Source organism: Mobula birostris, chromosome 2, assembly GCF_030028105.1.
Source record: "Mobula birostris isolate sMobBir1 chromosome 2, sMobBir1.hap1, whole genome shotgun sequence".
NCBI lineage: Eukaryota > Metazoa > Chordata > Chondrichthyes > Myliobatiformes > Myliobatidae > Mobula > Mobula birostris.
Window position 1 is genome coordinate 139,279,691 of NC_092371.1, and position 17,349 is coordinate 139,297,039.

The 17,349-nt window shown below is 43.2% G+C and overlaps 1 protein-coding gene across 4 annotated transcripts in view; it reads left to right on the forward strand.

Annotated features, from left to right (window-relative positions):
* ahi1 (Abelson helper integration site 1) overlaps positions 1–16,465 on the forward strand; it is a 205,354-nt gene extending 188,889 nt beyond the window's left edge. For 2 of the 4 annotated variants that reach the window (XR_011883895.1, XR_011883899.1), the window contains 2 exons: positions 713–6,105; positions 9,271–9,350. Coding sequence is in view for 2 of the 4 variants with exons in the window: in XM_072249423.1 (XP_072105524.1) it covers positions 9,271–9,350; positions 15,257–15,440 (264 nt within the window). In the remaining 2 variants the exon portion in view is untranslated. Of the gene's footprint in view, positions 1–712; positions 6,106–9,270; positions 9,351–15,256 lie in introns of those variants that run through there. The other 2 variants (XM_072249423.1, XM_072249432.1) reach the window with 1 other exon arrangement.
* The last annotated feature ends 884 nt before the right edge of the window (positions 16,466–17,349 follow it).

A 17,349-nucleotide genomic window follows, 5' to 3' on the forward strand; every position in this document is an offset into this window, starting at 1 on the left:
GAAACTTACATTAGTCTTTGCCTCTTCTCGTCATGTCAAGTGCCTTATAAAGTACAGTGCCTCAAGCCCACCAAAATGTTCTGAAAGGCCCAGCTTGAATATTAAATCGCAGGCTCAGCTCACTCAACTCCAGACAAGCAACTGCTCCCATCTCTCACCTCCTAATTCTCCCGTATGAGCCGAAAGTCATCCATCTGTAACTCCAGTTTCCAATGAGGTCTGGAAGGAGCCCCAGCTGGATGCATTTCATGCAGAAGTAGTTACCAGGGATACTGCTCAAAACTTTATTTAAATGTAGTTAAAGAATAAATCATAACCAGGATATCAGTGAAAACCTCCCTGATTATTTTCAGATGACCACTGTGACATATGTGGGAAGGTGGATGGGAATTTAATTAACATCTCGCTGAAAAAACTGCATGTTTTGTAGTGCTGCACTCTCCCATTACTGTTCTGAATTTTCACCATAAGCTAAGTTTGACTAAAGGGAAGGGCATTTAGGTTACGTTTATAGAAATATGACTGAAATATAAATGAGCCATAAATCAAATCAAATCTGATCAGATTCCACTGTCATCACTGCACAGTGTTTCTCAGATGCTATACAAATTAATATTAAGATACTGAAAAATCTTCATATGTTATAGTTGAGTATACTGTGGGCATGTGTTTACTATAGAAAAATAAATATGTGCAAAATTATGTCTTACAGCCTCTTGAGTTTGCTCCTCCATTTAGCAAAATTAAGACAGATTCTGTACTTCATCCACTTTCCCATTTGATGCCCATTTTCAAAACTATTTGGATCTCAGTCTGTATATTTAATAGCTATGCACTCTTAGCCTTTGGGAATGTTCCAAAGATGTACCATCCTTTGGAGAAAAATTTACTCCTTGTTTCAGTCCCTTATCCTGAGGCTTTGCCCCTCTCCAGCCAGAGATGGCAGTCAAGACGGTGCCATGCTGCCAGTCTCCTCGAGGTCATGGGTCAGACTTAGTTGTTTTTTCATTCAGAGGATGGTTTTGCAGGCAGAGTGAGGAGTTAGAGGTCAGATTAGAGTTTAGGGACAAGGATGTGAAGAGTTAGAAATCAGGTTGGAATCTAGGCCTCAGCTCTGCACTCCACTTACGAAGCAGATGCAATCTATACAAGACCTTGTTGACAGCCTTTTCCACTACAAACAGTCCCAGGTAGTGCTGAGCCAATTTGCAGCTCTCAACTTTCAGGGGAAGATCCCAGGATGCCAACCAGACCCCCACTGCTAGCTTGAATGGCCTTGATCAGGGCCGATCAGACTGACGGCCATGTTATTTCTGAGTGCATAGCAGAGAAGCCCTGGCTTGTCTCTAATATGCACTTGTATTGCTGGATCAGCTGTTCAGCAGCAGGAACTGCTACATCAATCCCCTGATCAGGGAAGAGCAGTGGCTGGAATCCTTTCTGGCATTCAAAGGGAGACATACCCATGGAGGTAGACTGGAGGTTATTGTGGGCAATCTCTGCCCAAGCCTATTGGGAGCTCCAAGACGTGGGGTTGGAATAGGCAAGACAGTGCACGGTTGTCTCCCAACTCCTGGTTCACACTCTCAGTCTGTCCATTGGATTGGGAGTGGAAACCAGACACAAGGCTGGCCATGGCTCTTACAAAGAGCAGAAAGCCTTCCAAAAGTGGGAAGTGAACTGTGGTCCACAATCAGACACTACGTCTTGAAGGAAGCCGTGGAGCCTGAACAGATGTTGGACTATGAGTGTGGCAGTCTCACAAGCTGATGGGAACTTGGGGAGGGCAATGAAATGGGCAACCTTGAAAAATCGATACACAATGACCAAAGTGGTGGTGTTTTCATTAGATGGGCAGCCTAGTGATGAAATCAGCTGAGAGCTGGGACCAGGGACGGTGGGGCACAGGCAATGGACATAACAGACCCGCAGGACACTGGCATGATATCTTGTTCTGAGTGCAGGTGGGACAAGCAGATACAAGGTCGTAGACATCTTGGGACATAGACAACCACCAACATTGTCTCTTTATAAACTCCTGGGTCCGTTGAATTCCCGGATGTCCAGCCAGATGGGAGGGATGACCCCCATTCCAACACTTCGGAGTGCACCACAGCAAGGACAAGTAGCTGGTTGAGAGGTCCCCCACCTTGGCCTGGGTCTGACTGGAGCAGCTTTCAACTCTGCCTCTATTCCCCAGACCTCTGGAGCAGCAATACACAACTGAAGGAAAATGGGCTGTGGATCGGCATTGTCCTCAGATCTGTCAAACTAAGAGACTGCATCAGCCTTTGTATTCTTGCTGCCGGGGCGATAGGTGAGGATGAAATTAAACCGTGTAAAGAAGAGAGCCTACTGGTCTTGACAAGAGTTGAGTCTCTTTGCATCTTGAGAGGTTCTTGTGATCTGTCCATATCAAGAAAGGCTGCTCCACCCCCTCCAGCTAGTGTTACCATTCCTCCAAGGCCTCCTTGACAGCCAGAAGTTCCCGGTTCCCAACATCGTAGTTCCTCTCAGCTGGAGTCAAGCGACGGGAAAGAACACAAAGTTGCAGCCAGTTGTTCGCAGACGAGCGCTAAGAGAGGATAGCTCCAATGCCGACATCAGAAGCACCCATTTCAACTATGAATGGCTGTGTTGGGTCTGGGTGTTGCAGCAGTGGGGCAGTGGTGAAATGTCGCTTTAGCTCCAAAAGTGCTTGTTTTGCACCATCCATCTAATAGAATCCTGCCGAGGTCTTCCTGGTGAGTGCATTTATGGGAGCCACGTTAGAGCCGAAATTCTGAATGAACCGGCGATAAAAGTTCGCAAACCCTATCAACCGCCCTATCTGTTTGGCTGCAGGTGGTTTGGGCCACTCTGTAAGTGCCTGAGCTTTATTAGGGCCCATTTGAGCACTGAATGAGGTAAGTATATAGCCTATAAAGGACACCTGATCTTCATGGAACTCACATTTTTCGGGCTTAGCGTTAAGGTTATTTTCAGGGAGCCATATGGGAACTCTTTGGACGTGCTGGACGTGTTCCTGATGAGAGCAAGAATGGATAAGGATGTTGTCTAAATACACAAACTGGTTCAACATGTCCCTGAGCACATTGTTACCCAAGGCCTGGAATACAACAAGGGCGATAGTCAGACCAAAAGGCATCACCTGTTACTCATAGTGGCCTCAGAGGTGTTGAGAGCCATCTTCCACTCATCCCCTTCTCTCATGCGAACCAGATTGTAGGCATTACGCAGATCAATTTTGGAAAATATGGTTGTTCCCTGGAGGTGCTCAAACGTAGATGCCAGCAGGGGAAGCAGGTACCGGTTCTCCACAGTGATGTTGTTCAGGAGCCAATAATCATTACGGAGATGGAGCTTTCCATCTTTCTTGCTCACAAAAAAGAAGTTTGCTCCTGCCGGCGAGGTTGACAGACAGATAAACCCCATGGCCAGTGCCTCCTTGATGTATTCCTCCAAGGCCACTGTTTCAGAACGAGAGAGGGAAAAGAGCTAGCCCCAGGGAGGACTCATGCCAGGTAGGAGGTCTATGACACAGTCGTATGGCCACTGTGGGGGCAGGGAGGTGACCTTCCTTTTACTGAAGACCTCAAGAAGATCCACATCTTCAGCCGGAATCCCAGATGGTTCTTAGCTGACACAGGAGGGGATTTATGGAAGGGAACTTGAGCTGGACCCAGACAGGTAGACAGTCATGCCAGTCCCCGCTCTTGGAGTGCTTTCAGAGACCAATCGATCCGTGGGTTGTTGGGATAACCAGGGAGACCAAGTACAAGTGACAGTTCAGGCGAATCAACCAGATAGGAGAGTTCTTCACTATGGTTGCCTTTTGAGCACATATTGGAGGGGTCGGTTGGAAAGGTGGATCTGGCCAGTGCCCAGAAATCGACCATCCAGCACCTTGATGTTGATCTTCTCTCTTAGTTCCTGAGTCGGAACTCCCCACCTTTGAGCTGGAGAGATGTCTGTGAGATTGCCAGCTGCGCCAACATCAGTAAACGCCTTAAGTTCATGGGTCCAAGACCTTCACGACAAGGAAACTGCAAGCATTACACGATTAGGAGAAGCTGAATGAAGAGAGAACTGACCCGTCAGGACTCCCCTCCCTGCTGATGGGTATCCTCTTTTACTAGACGCTTGGGACATTCTGCCCGGAAATGTCCTGGATCGCCACAATAGAGGCAGGAACCTGTTCTCCTGCATCACTCTTGTTCCTCCTGAGACAGGTGAATGTGCCCTACTTGGAATGGATACTGGGTGGAGAGGGAGAGGACAAGGAAAGATGGGAATCAGACGGCACGTAGGAAGCTTGAAACATTCTTTCCCTGCACCACTCAGTTACCCAGTCGTCAGCTCAAATAGCCAGATTAATCAGGTCATCCAGACTATCCTGCTCGTCCCTGACAGCGATCTTGTGCCAGACCCCTGCATTCAGTCCATGCTGGAATGCAGTGATGAGAGATCTCTCATTCCAACCTATCTTTACTGCAAGCGTGCGGAATTTAACTGCAGAGGTTCTCGCTGTCCCTCTGCCTTGGTGCAGGTCCAAGAATCGGTGGGCAGCCTCCTGACCCCATACTGAAAGGTCAAAAACCCTCCTTAACTCTACAACGAAATGTTGGAACGACTTGTCTATGGGGTACTCTTGCTCCTCCTGTGAAGCATTCAACAGGCTGCCTGGAGGTCCATCTGGGAGATTGACCAATTTATGCCAGTTTTCACGCATTGTCACCAAAACAACCAGGCTGGGCTTGGAATGTCAACTTGTATTGGGTAATAAAACTCCTGCAGCCATCAGGATCACCAGAATACCTGCCTGGTGGTGGAATACTCAGTTCTTGTTCGGACACGTGAATCTGGGAGTCCAAAGGCAAAAATCAGTTCTGGTTCAGGCATGGGAATATTAGTAGCAGAGATTGTCAGGCAGCAGAAAAGGAGGACCTGCACGATACTGGGAAAGGGACTGATGCAGCCAGAAGCTGCTGAATTGCATTGGTGAGAAAGCTAATGGCTGTTAGCTGACACTAGCTGTCCACAGTGAGCTCACGGATGATAGTCATGAGAGCAGAAATAGCAGGGAGTCGTGGAGTCCTCCTCTTACTTACCCCTGGAACAGGACCCCGCCAAAAAACGTCAAACCATTGTCTCCCATACCATCACTGCCCTTATCAACTCTGGAGACCTTCCATCCTCAGCCACAAAACTCATAATTCCCACACCCCGTACCACTCGGTTTTACCTCCTCCCCAAGATCCACAAGCCTGACTGTCTCGGTAGACCCATAGTTTCTGCCTGCTCCTGCCCCACCAAACTTATATCTATCTACCTGGACTCCATTTTGTCACTCATAGTTCAGTCTCTCCCCACCTACATCCGGGATACATCCCATGCCCTCCACCTCTTCAATAACTTCCAGTTCCCCGGTCCCGACCGCTTCATTTTCACTATGGATGCCCAATCCTTGTACACCTCCATTCCCCATCAAGAAGGCCTCAAAGCCCTCTGCTACTTTCTGGACAACAGATCTCACCAGCTCCCTACCACCACTACCCTCCTCCGGTTAGCGGAACTGGTACTCACACTTAATGAGGAGGAGGAGAAGATGGCCACGCAATGCAGCATGCGCGGCCTCTCCGGTAAATGATATCTATAATCTGTCAAGTAGGGGACCTTGCACAATTCTGATTTGATGGAGATAGACATGAGAGCACGGAGGAACATCTGGAAAATTTCTGAAATGCCCGCTTTGCTGCCGCTGCTACTGTGTGGTAACCGGAATCTCCGGAGCAGAAGGCCCCGAAATCCTCAGCTTTGCGTGTTTCAGTGGCCGGGGAGAGGTCGGAGGCGCTCGGCAGAGGATGGCACTCAGGAGGCTGTATTGGAGGGGCTGGTCGGAACCTTGAAGTTTTCGGACGGATGGATTCAGCGTCGGCTGTGGTCGGCTGCTTCCAAGGCATCGGCAAGTTGATGGTGCCTGGAAGTTTATGGCAGGGAGTTTCTCCCTTTTGCCGCCTGCTATTGGGGACTCAGGAGTCGATCGACTCAGGACTTTGAGACTTTTTTTTACTGTGCCCATGGTCTGTTCTTCATCAAATTAAGGTATTGCTTTGCACTGCTGTAACTATATGTTATAATTATGTGGTTCTGTCAGTTTTAGTCTTTGATCTGTCCTGTTTTCTGTGATATCACTCCGGAGAAACATTGTATCATTTCTTAATGCATGTATGCATTTCTAAATGACAATAAAAGAGGACTGAGTGTTCTCATAATCCTAATCCTAATCCTAATCCTAACTTCTCTTTTGGCTCTTCCCACTTTCTTCAGACCAAGGGTTTGGGTATAGGCACTTGCATGGGCCCCAGCTATGCCTGCCTCTTCGTTGGTTATGTGGAACAGTCTATGCTCCAAACCTATACTGGTACTGCTCCCCAACTTTTCCTTCGCTACATTGACGACTACATTGGTGCTGCTTCCTGCACCCATACTGAGCTCATCAATTTCATCGATTTTGCTTCTAACTTCCACCCAGCCCTCGAATTCACTTGGTCCATCTCAGACACTTCTCTCCCCTTTCTCGATCTCTCAGTCTCCATCTCTGGAGACAGACTGTCCACTGACATCTTCTATAAGCTCACTGACTCTCATAACTACCTCGACTATACCTCTTCCCACCCTGCCACAAGCAAAAATGCTATTCCCTATTCCCAGTTCCTCCGTCTCTGCCGCATCTGCTCCCAGGATGAGGCTTTCCGTTCCAGGACATCTCAAATGTCCTCTTTAAGGATTGTGATTTCCCTTCTGCCGTCATCAATGATGCCCTTACCTGCATCTCCTCCATTTTCCGCACTTCAGCCCTCACCCCATCACCACAACAGGGACAGAGTTCCCCTTGTCCTCGCCTACCACCCCACCAGCCTCCAGATCCAGCACATTATTCGCTGCAACTTCCGCCACCTTCAACAGGACCCCACCACTAAGCACATCTTTCCCTCTCCACCCTTCTGCTTTCTGCAGGGATCGATCCCTCTGTGACTGCCTGGTCCACACGTCCCTCCCCACGGATCTCCCACCTGGCACTTATCCCTGTAAGCATAAGTGCTACACCTCCTCTCTCACCACTATTCAGGGCCCCAAACAGTCCTTCCAGGTGAGGCAACACTTCACTTGTGAGTCTGTTGGGGTCATCTATTGCATCCCGTGCTCCCGGTGTGGCTTTCTCTACATCGGTGAGACCCGACACAGATTGGGGGACCGCTTCGTCAAGCACCTCCACTCCGTCTGCCACAACAGACAGGATCTCCCGGTTGCCACCCACCAACTCTGCTTCACATTCCCATTTGGATATGTCCATACATGGGCTCCTCTACTGCCATGATGAGGCCAAACTCAGGTCGGAGGAGCAACACCTCATATACTGTCTGCATGAACATTGAATTCTCCAACTTCCGGTACTTCCCTCCCCCTCCCTTCCCCCATCCCAGTTTCATTCTGCCCCCTCCTCCAGCTGCCTATCACCTCCCTCAAGGTTCCGCCTCCTTCTACTACCCATTGTGCTTTCCCCTATTCCTTCTTCACCTTTCCTGCCTAACCCCTCCCTGCTTCCCCTCCCCCACCCCTTGATATTTCCCCTTACTGGTTTTTCACCTGGAACCTACCAGCCTTCTCCTTCCCACCCTCCCCCCACCTTCTTTATAGGGCCCCTACCCCCTTCCTCTTCAGTCCTGACAAAGGGTCTCGGCCTGAAATGTTGGCTGTTCATTTCCGCGGATGCTACCCGACCTGCTGAGTTCCTCCAGCGTGTTGTGCGTGAGCAGAAATAGCAGATGCCTGACTCTCATTGTCTGTGGTGAGCTGTTGAACAGTTGCAGCTAGGAATTATAGCCGTTCCTCCAGATGAAACAGGGCTTCTCGGCACAAGATTGTCCACCTCATTGCTTCCATAACTTCACCCTAAATAGATTCAATTGCCTGCAGCTTGTCCCCTACCTGACCACTGAATCTCAGGGCCAAGGTCAGCTGCTCTCTCTCTCTGCCGGGTCCATCTTTGTGTAATCAAGACTTGCTGTTACTACATTTGGATATGGCCCAAGTGTGGAGAGAGAGAGACACTGAAGTGGGTCGATAGTTCACAGACTTTAATGGAAACAGAGTTTAGAGAGAAAGGAAGACAATAAACGAGGCCAAACAGGACCATTAACTAAAATTCTCAAATGGAAAACTAAGCCAACACCACGACTGAAAGGAATAACTAAATATAAAACGAATACCACTACTGTTCAGTGTCAGTTGACTCGACAGTCCAATTTCTCAGGCAAGGCCGAATGCAAGCAGGCAGCGTAACGTTGCTATGCTTTGTTCAAGTCTCGACGAGCACTGAAATGAAAAGAAAGGAGTTAAATACAGTCATAATTAAATAATTATTATCTGATATGTGTATATTCATGAGCACAATTGCCGAATCTGCTGTGCAGCTGAGTCCAAGGTTGTGACAGGAGGACTATGTATGTGGGTGGTTGAGCAGGAGAAATGGGGATTGTTTTGTTGCTTCTTGTGTTCTGGCTTGTTCTGCCAAGCATAATGAGCGTGCCATGTTGACTCCAGAACGTGTGGTGACGCTTGTGGGTTTCCCCAGCACATCCTTAGGTTGAAATGAATCTGATCTGATCAGAAATAGCCTGCTTTCGATTAAAATGTCTTTTCGGGATTTTGTGTAGAATTTCTTGATGTGAAAGGGAGTCATTAATAGAATATGCCTAGAATCTGCTTAATATTTGAAAAAAAAATTTTATTTCATATCCAAAAGATAAAGTGAAAGATAAACATACATCTCTAAGCCAATTGACTTTTACTCTTAGAATAGCAGAAACAAGATAACTATTCCTATTTTTGAAGTTTGCACAGAACTACTATTCTAGTCTATAAAGAGTTAATATAAACTATACACAAATATTACAACATGGTCCCAGGTGTATTTACCAGATCCCAATACTATTTTGGTTTTGCCTCTGTATGTAAAGTGGCATCTCCTGCATCATGGGAATGGTAGGGGGCCTGTGTTTCTTCTTGATCTGTAGATTATAACCACATAAGCAGAGATACAGATACATCAGGCCAGACAGGTTTAGCATTCTCAAGCAAGCTGCATTTATTCCAAGTACAGTACAGGAAATCTGTGGCTTTGCATATGTACTGAGAAAAAGCTGTCCAAGTACACCCCCACCAGCTTTATTTCTTACACATTATGTTCCTTTTGTTCTCCTATAGATGTCAGCAGTCATCAGCAGGTCAGGGGAACTCAAGCTGATCTCTGAGCATGACACAGATACAGAGTCACCGGTGAAACCGTAAGTAACATCACTTCAAATCAACTCATCAAATCTTAAGAACTTTTGGTTTACTAAGAAATATAGACAATGTTTCCTTGAATTGTTTCCAAGTTAAAAGAACTTTGTTCAAAACTTGTGAACCATCTGGATGGTCTTCTGGTAAGGGTCTAATATCAGAAAGGCTCAAGGATTTTTTTGTATTCAGGCAAGGATTTCTTCAGTGAAAACTAAATCATAAACAATGAAAGGAAAGTGACACTAAGCAACTCATTCTGGAGAGAATGAAGAAGATAATGTTGGTCCCTTCATGATCACATGGATTTTGACATGTGGCATGAACAGTATTCCTGGAGATCCAGAGTATTCCCAGCAAATAGCAACCTTACCAAGGGAATTTGGAAGGGAAGTAAACTGAAGAATACAGCTGAATTCACATTCTTGGCAGCATAGACAGCACAGATCAGAGGCATAAGACCTATTACTTTAACGGCTACTGAATGGAAAATTCAAGAAAATTTTCCTGCAAACTCCTCTTATAGAACATAGCACATTATAGCACAACGCAGGCCCTTTGGCCCATGATGTTTTGCAGACATTTTAACCTACTAAGATCCCTCCAACATAGCCTTCCATTTTTCTTTCATCCATGTGCTCATCTAAGAATCTCATAAATGTCCCTAATGTATCTGCCTCTACCACCACACTGGTAGCGTTTTCCGACACCCATCATCCTCTGTTAATAAAAAAACCTCTGACGTTCTCTTTATACTTTACTTCAATCACCTTAAAATTATGTCCCCTCATTTTAGCCACTTAAACCCTGGGGAAAAGTCTCTTGCTGTCCACTCTGTCTATGCCTCATATCATCTTCTACACCGTTATCAAGTCACCTTTCATCTGTCGTTGCTCTAAAGAGAAATGCCCTAGCTCGCTCAATCTACCTCATAAAACACTCTTTCTAATCCAGGCAGTATCCTAGTAAATCTCCTCTGCATCCCCTCTAAAGCTCTTACATCCTTCTTATAGTGAGGCAAATGGAACTGAACACAATGCTACAAGCTTGATCTTAACCAGAGTTTTATAGAGCTGCAACATTACTTAGCAAATTTTGAACTCGATTTCCCCCAACTAATGTAAGTCAACACACCATGGCTTCTTAACCACCCTATCAATTTGCACAGCAATTTTGAAGGATGTATGGACATGATAGCTGAGTTCCTCCACACTGCCATTAACTCTGTACTGCTTTTAAGTTCAGCCTTCCAAAGAGTAACACTTAACACATTTTTGGACTGAACGCCATCTGCCAGCTCTGCATTCTGTCAGTATATCGTTGTAACCTACGACAACTTTCTACACTATCCACACCACCACCAACCTTCATTTAATCTACAGATTTATAACTCACCCTTCTATTTCCTCATCCAGATCATTTACAAAAAAAATCAGAAAGAGTAAGGCTCCCAGAATAAATCTCTGTGGAACACCACTGGTTATCAACCTCCCCTCGATCCACTACCACCCTCTTGCCTTTTTGGACAAGCCATTTCTGAATCCATGCAGCCAAGTTTCCCTGGGTTTCATGCCTCCTGATTTTCTGAATGAGTCTACCATGAGGAACCTTGTCAAATGCATTACTAAAATCCATATACTCCACATCCACTGCACTACCTTCATCAACTGGCTTTGTCACTTTCCCAAATAATTCAAACAGACATGAAGCACAAAACCATGCTAATCAGACTATGCTTCTCCAAATGCTCGTAAATCCTATCTCAAGTTTCTAAAGGTTCAAAATTCAAGATTGTTTAATGTAATTTCCTGTACACATATTAGGAATCCAGATCCAATGCACCACAAAACAAACACAAAAGATAAAGAACACGATAATAATAATGAAAAAATATAATATAACTGATATACACAGATTAATTGTTTGTCCATAAAGTAACACTAGGCTGTACACGAGGTGACTGATGGGGAAATGATAAAGCAGTGGCGGAGTTAGCGAGTGGAAGTGTTGATCAGCCTTACTGCTTGGGGAAGGTAAATGTTTTTGAATTTGGTGGTCCTGGCGTAGATGGGACCTCCTATGGGACCCTTCAGGATGTTACAGACCATTTTCCAACATGTTTCTGTATATTTGTCTTTGGTGGTAGGTAGACTGCTGCCAGTGTGAAGTTGCACAGTTTTGACTACCCATTGTAGAGCCTTCCTGTCTGCTGAAGAGCAGTTTCCATACCATCCCGTGATGCAGCTTGTTGGGATGCTCTCTACTGTGCATCTGTAGAATGACATAAGTATGGATGTGTGCAAAGTCCAATTCTCTTCTCCTTCCTTAGAAAATAAATGTGTTGGTGAGCTATTTTGACTCTGTAAGATGTGTTCTGGGACCATGAGAGGCTGTGTGATGTGCACTCTTAAGAGTTAGAAACTGCTCGTGGTTTACACTGCTGATGTAAAGAGGAGTGTGAGTGGTGCAAGTTCTCTTGAAGGTGATAACCAACCTCTTTGTCTTGTTGGCATTAGGGAAGCGGTTATTTACCTGGCACCAGGCCCCGGGCCCCGAATGCTTCCACCTCCTTTCTGTAAGCCACCTCATCATAGTTGGTCTAGAGAACCACAACTGAATCTTTCCCATCTCTAAGGATCCTTTCCATTAGTTTGCCCACCTCTAAAGTAAAAATCACTGGTGTTTAATTCCTAGAATTATCGCTATTACCTTTCTAACAAAGAAATAGCATTGGCCACCCTTTAATATTGTTATACTACTCTTGTGGCCAGTGAGTGTGCAAAGATCCTCGCCAGAGGCTTGGCAATCTCCTTATTCACTTACCATAGTAATCTGAGGTATATTCTGTCCAGCCGCAGGGACCTAGCTGTCCTCATGTTTTTCAAAAGTTCCTGACATATCCACTTTAACATCAACGTGTTCAAGCACATCAGCCTGTTTTACGCTGTCCTCATGTTCGCCAACGTCCCTGTCACTGGTGAATACTGAAGCAATGTATTCATTAAGGACTTCCATTTTTGGTTTAAATGCTCTTTCATTCCCTCACACCAGTGCTCTTGCTGCACCTGAGATTTTTTTCTTACTTTCGGCATCTCTCCCCACCTGCCCAATTCACCTCACACACCTTCCCCATGGGTTTCTGTAGAGCCCTCTAGTTGACCTTACTAGCCTGACGTGCATCTAGCCATCGATATTTTCCTATGAGCACCTGATATCATTACTCTGAAGATCAAAATGTGGAGAAAATCAAATAAAAACACAACTGCTGGAAATATAAAACCAGACTATTAAGACATAGGAATAGAATTTGGCCATTCAGCCCATTGAGTCTGCAATGCCATTCTATTGTGGCTAATTTATTATCCCTCTCAATTATCCATTCTCCTGCCTTTTCCGCATAACCCTTGACGCCCTTGCTAATCATGAACCTATCAGCCTTTGCTTTGAGGCTATGAAGACTGCCCCTGCTGCTGTTCTCTGTGACCACTAATATGATGAACTGAGACCAAGGCTTTGGGCCTACTCTGGGCTGTGCGGGACTCGGATCTAAAGACTGATTTTGGTTCAGAATGTTGTAGCTCGCTTCTGTTGTTTGCATAATTTGTTTTTTTTCCCCTTTCTCTGCGCATCGGATGTTGGTCTTTATTTTTTTTAATTGGGTTCTTTTGGGTTTCTTAATTTGTGGCTGCCTGTAAGCAAACAAATCTCAAGGTTGTATAATTGAAACATTCATCGATAATAAATATACTTTGAAATATACCCAATGACTTTGCCTCTACAGCCATCTGTGCAACAAATTTCACAGATTCACCACACCCTGGCTGCAGAAATTCCTCATCGTCGCTGTTCTAAAGGGATGACCTTGTACTTAAAGGCTGTGCCCTCTGGTCCTAGACTATCCCACTATCCTCTCTGCCCAGTCTATCTGGGTCTTTCAATAATCAATAGGTTTCAGTGAGATCCTCTTCATTCTTCTAAACTCCAATGAGTAGAGGCCTAGAGCCATCAAACGCTCTTCATACATGATCCTTTTCATTCGTGGGATCATCCTCATGAACATCCTCTGCACCATCTCCAATGCTAGCACATCCTTTCTTAGGTAAAGGGCCAAAACTGTACCCCATACTCCATGCAGTCTGAACAATACCTTAGAGAGCCTCAGCATCACATCCTTGCTCCAGTCATCTTGAAATGAATTCTACCATTGCTTCCTTACTACCGACTCAACCTGCAAGGTTAACATTTAGAAAATCCTGCTTGAGGGCTCCCGTCCCTTTGCACTATTGATTTTTGAATTTTCTCCCCATTTATAAAATAGTCTTCACCTTTATTCTTTCTACCAATGTGCATGACCGTATACTTTCCTACACTGTATTCCATCTGCCTTCTTTGCCCATTCTCCTAAACTATATAAGACCATAAGACAAAGGAGCAGAAGTCGGCCATTCGGCCCATCGAGTCTGCTCTGCTATTTTATCATGAGCTGATGAGTCCTTCTGCAGACTCCCTGCCGTCTCCACTCTACCTTCACCTCACCTATCTGTGTATTGTCCTCAAACTTGGCCACAAAGCCATCAAATCCATCATTCAAATTATTGACATATCATGTGAAAAGAAGCGACTCCAACACTAACCTCTATGGAACACCACCGGTCAGCGACTGCCAGCCAGGAAACACCCCCTTCATTTCCACTCTTTGCCTGCTGCCAGTCTACCGATCTTGTTTGCATGCTAGTATCTTTCCTCAAGTACCACAAGTTATTATCTTGCTTCGCAGCCTCATGTGTGGCACCTAGACAAAGGTTTTCCGAAAATCCAAGTTAGTAACATTTACTGACTGTTCTTTGTCCATCCTGCTTGTTATTTTTCCTCAAAGAATTCCAGCAGATTTGTCAGGCAATAAAAACAGAAAATGCAGGAAATACCCAGCTTGTCAGGCTTATGTGTTATGTGAAGAAAAATTGAGGTAACATTTCAGGTGGAAGACACTTTGTCACAACTGACTGAGAATACTCACGACTGTCTTAGTGTTCAATGCATTAGCAGGCCAGTCACACACTTCTTCTGTTGACTGATCACGTCATTCCTTCTGATCCAACTAAGAGTTATGTTAATCGCACCCCATCTGAAGGTTGCTAATCCAGTTTGTCCTGTCTGCAGACTACCTGTGTATGTAAATATTTAGCTGGAACTATGCTATCTCTCTTGCGTTTGTCTAATATCTTTTGTGGTAGAATTTCAGTAGTTCATTGATCACGGTTGTACCATTTACAGTCTGTGTAAGAAAATGTATTGGGTGATCCCACTCTTCTGCATACTGTTCTCATCCTTTTTTTTAGCTTAGCTCCATATTTTAACTCATCCATTTTCTTTCAGGAAATGTCTGTATTTTGGAAGATAGTCCATAACATACAAAGGAGTTTTGATGTAATGTAAATTTGCCAGTTTATTAGCATTTGAAACTGGTAATGAATGATTTTTTACTCCTGTAATGATCTGAGCATTACAATTGCTGAAGACTTTGAGATGAATACAGAAATGGTAGAATAAAAGTTAGTATTTAATGCAATCCCAAAGATTTTGTCAGGTTCAGGAAAAACAGGCAGTTATTCCTTTTATCCTTGGAAATGATTACTAAACCTTCCTTTGAAATATATCTTCCATGAAGTAAGAGATCAAATGCCTCTATAATTGCAAAAGGACTGTCTTGCTTTTGTACTCTAGACACATGCAATTTGCCATCCTTTCTGCAATTGTATGGATGTTGCCACTTACAAAATTTAAATGATAGACAACTAAGAAATTATTGAAGAATGGGTGTTGCTTTGTAGTGATGCAGATTTTAATACTCTTTGTGAAGCCAGCAAAAGAAAACAAAAACATAGTAAATTATACCTTGTTACTTTTCTAGTGCATCACAGAGAAAGAAAAAAAAGAAATTGGCAAAACCATTGGATGTGACAACACTGGAGTCCAATGTAATGGTTGCTGAAGATGATCATAAAATTGATGCAAAGACTGCAAGAAAGAAAAAAAGATCTCTAAGAAACAAAAGTACAAGTGGTGAAAGTAATGGTGCTTTTAAGTTGGACTAGAACGCCTTTTCAACTTGTCCATGGTATCTGTAGATAATTGGAAAAAAAACAGTAATGTGGATAATTGCAATTGTGTAGAGAATGCTGCAATAGTTTTTTCACAACAAAAAAACTGGTTGGTTTTATAAATATATCAGCTAAAAGGGTTTATATAATTTATAAGAAGTAAATATTTTCTTCCAATCATATGAGTTTGAAAAAAAAGTTGAACAGTTCACCACCACGTTGATGGGAAAATTTGATTATTTTAGTTGAAATAATTGAACTTGACTGGGTCTTCTGCTTACTTCAGCTGTAGTGAAATTGCCAACTAAGAATTAATTATATTTAAATAAGACATTGCTACTAAAGTGAGATTAATGTTTATTGTAGTTATTATATTTAATTAAGCCTTTGTTACCAAACATGTTTTTTTATTTTAATATTTTTGTTTTCAGTTGCGGTACGTCTGTCTATTTCTGTTATTTAATGAAGATCTTCACTATATTTATATTCCAGATTATTGTAATACAGTGAACTCATTGGTTATGGTATAATGTGTCTAAACAGATGTTCTATCAACAGAGTCAAGAGGACAAATGTATGGAAATCTGTATAGAGGCAGATTTTCTATCTGCCAAGTTTGATGTCAGATCTCACTTTTCTGAAATTATTTTATAAGATATGACTGATTTTCTAGTTAGCCAAATCAATCTATGCTAAAAGAAAACATTTATTTAAAATATATGCAGTGTGCTTAAAAATACTTAGTCATCAGCAAGAATTGACTTTTCAGAAGCTTGGTATCTACGCTACTAGTATTGAAAAGTTTGCTACTGTTGTATATAATCAATTTCAGAATTTTGTTTTATTTTGATGTTACTATTGGAGAAATGATGCCATTTTAGCCTTAATCATCAGCAAAAAAAATGTCACATTGGTAGATTTGGATTTTTTTATAACACTACATTTTAGGTTATTAATTTTTGTATTCACAAATTTTCAGAATGTTTTGGCTACCTTGCAATGTAGAAGATGAATACAATTTCAGCAATAAATTTATTATAAACTTGAGCCTTGATTATTCAGTGTCTTTGTCTTGGGTAGAAATGGAGTCATTACATTTTTAGTAATTGAAATGCCATACTTCTTGGAATTTTTTAGTAGTCCCAGTGAAGGTCACTTATTTTCTTTTATGTATTAGCATAAAAAGTTTAGTAGAGTCATCAAAAACTGGCTCTTGTATTACTCACTTAATCTGGCAAACTATATTCCACTGTCTTTCATAGAGGCGTAATCAAAGAATATCTCTTCATCAGAGACGTTACTCAGAGAAATGACTAAAACTATTGAACTAGCTTTTCAGTCTTAAGTGAAACAATGGAATTTATCAAAGAAATTGCAGAAAGATGTAGTAATTTTTGTACCTTCGATTTAATGTTTTGTCACTATCTCTTAGTACCATACGTCAGCTGTGGAAGGTCTCATTAAGGTACACTCCCAGGCAGGAAATAAAAAGCACAATTTTTAACTAACTTCTATGGTGAAGATTATAAATTGGAATATGTACTTTGTTTAATAGGAAGCTGCTCAAATATCACTAAGTATTTAAAACTTAGTGGAGAATAACAGTCCAGTTGGATAAAATTAATTTGGAAAGTAGTAATAACTGAAGATTTTGCTTCTAACAACTTCATAATGCATTTTTCAACTAAGCAAAAAGTTTTATGATATTTTCTACAACAGGAATTTTTTCTGAAATAATGTTCTTCACTGATCTTTCCCTGGTTGCATTGCAACAGCGCTCCCTGTGGAGAATAGGGAATTACTGGAACCAACATAGCTTCCTATGTTGCGCTTTGCACACGCTTACTCAGAGAATGGTAGCAATATGGAACTCATTGCTTGACAGTGTGGTGGATGCTCTTTT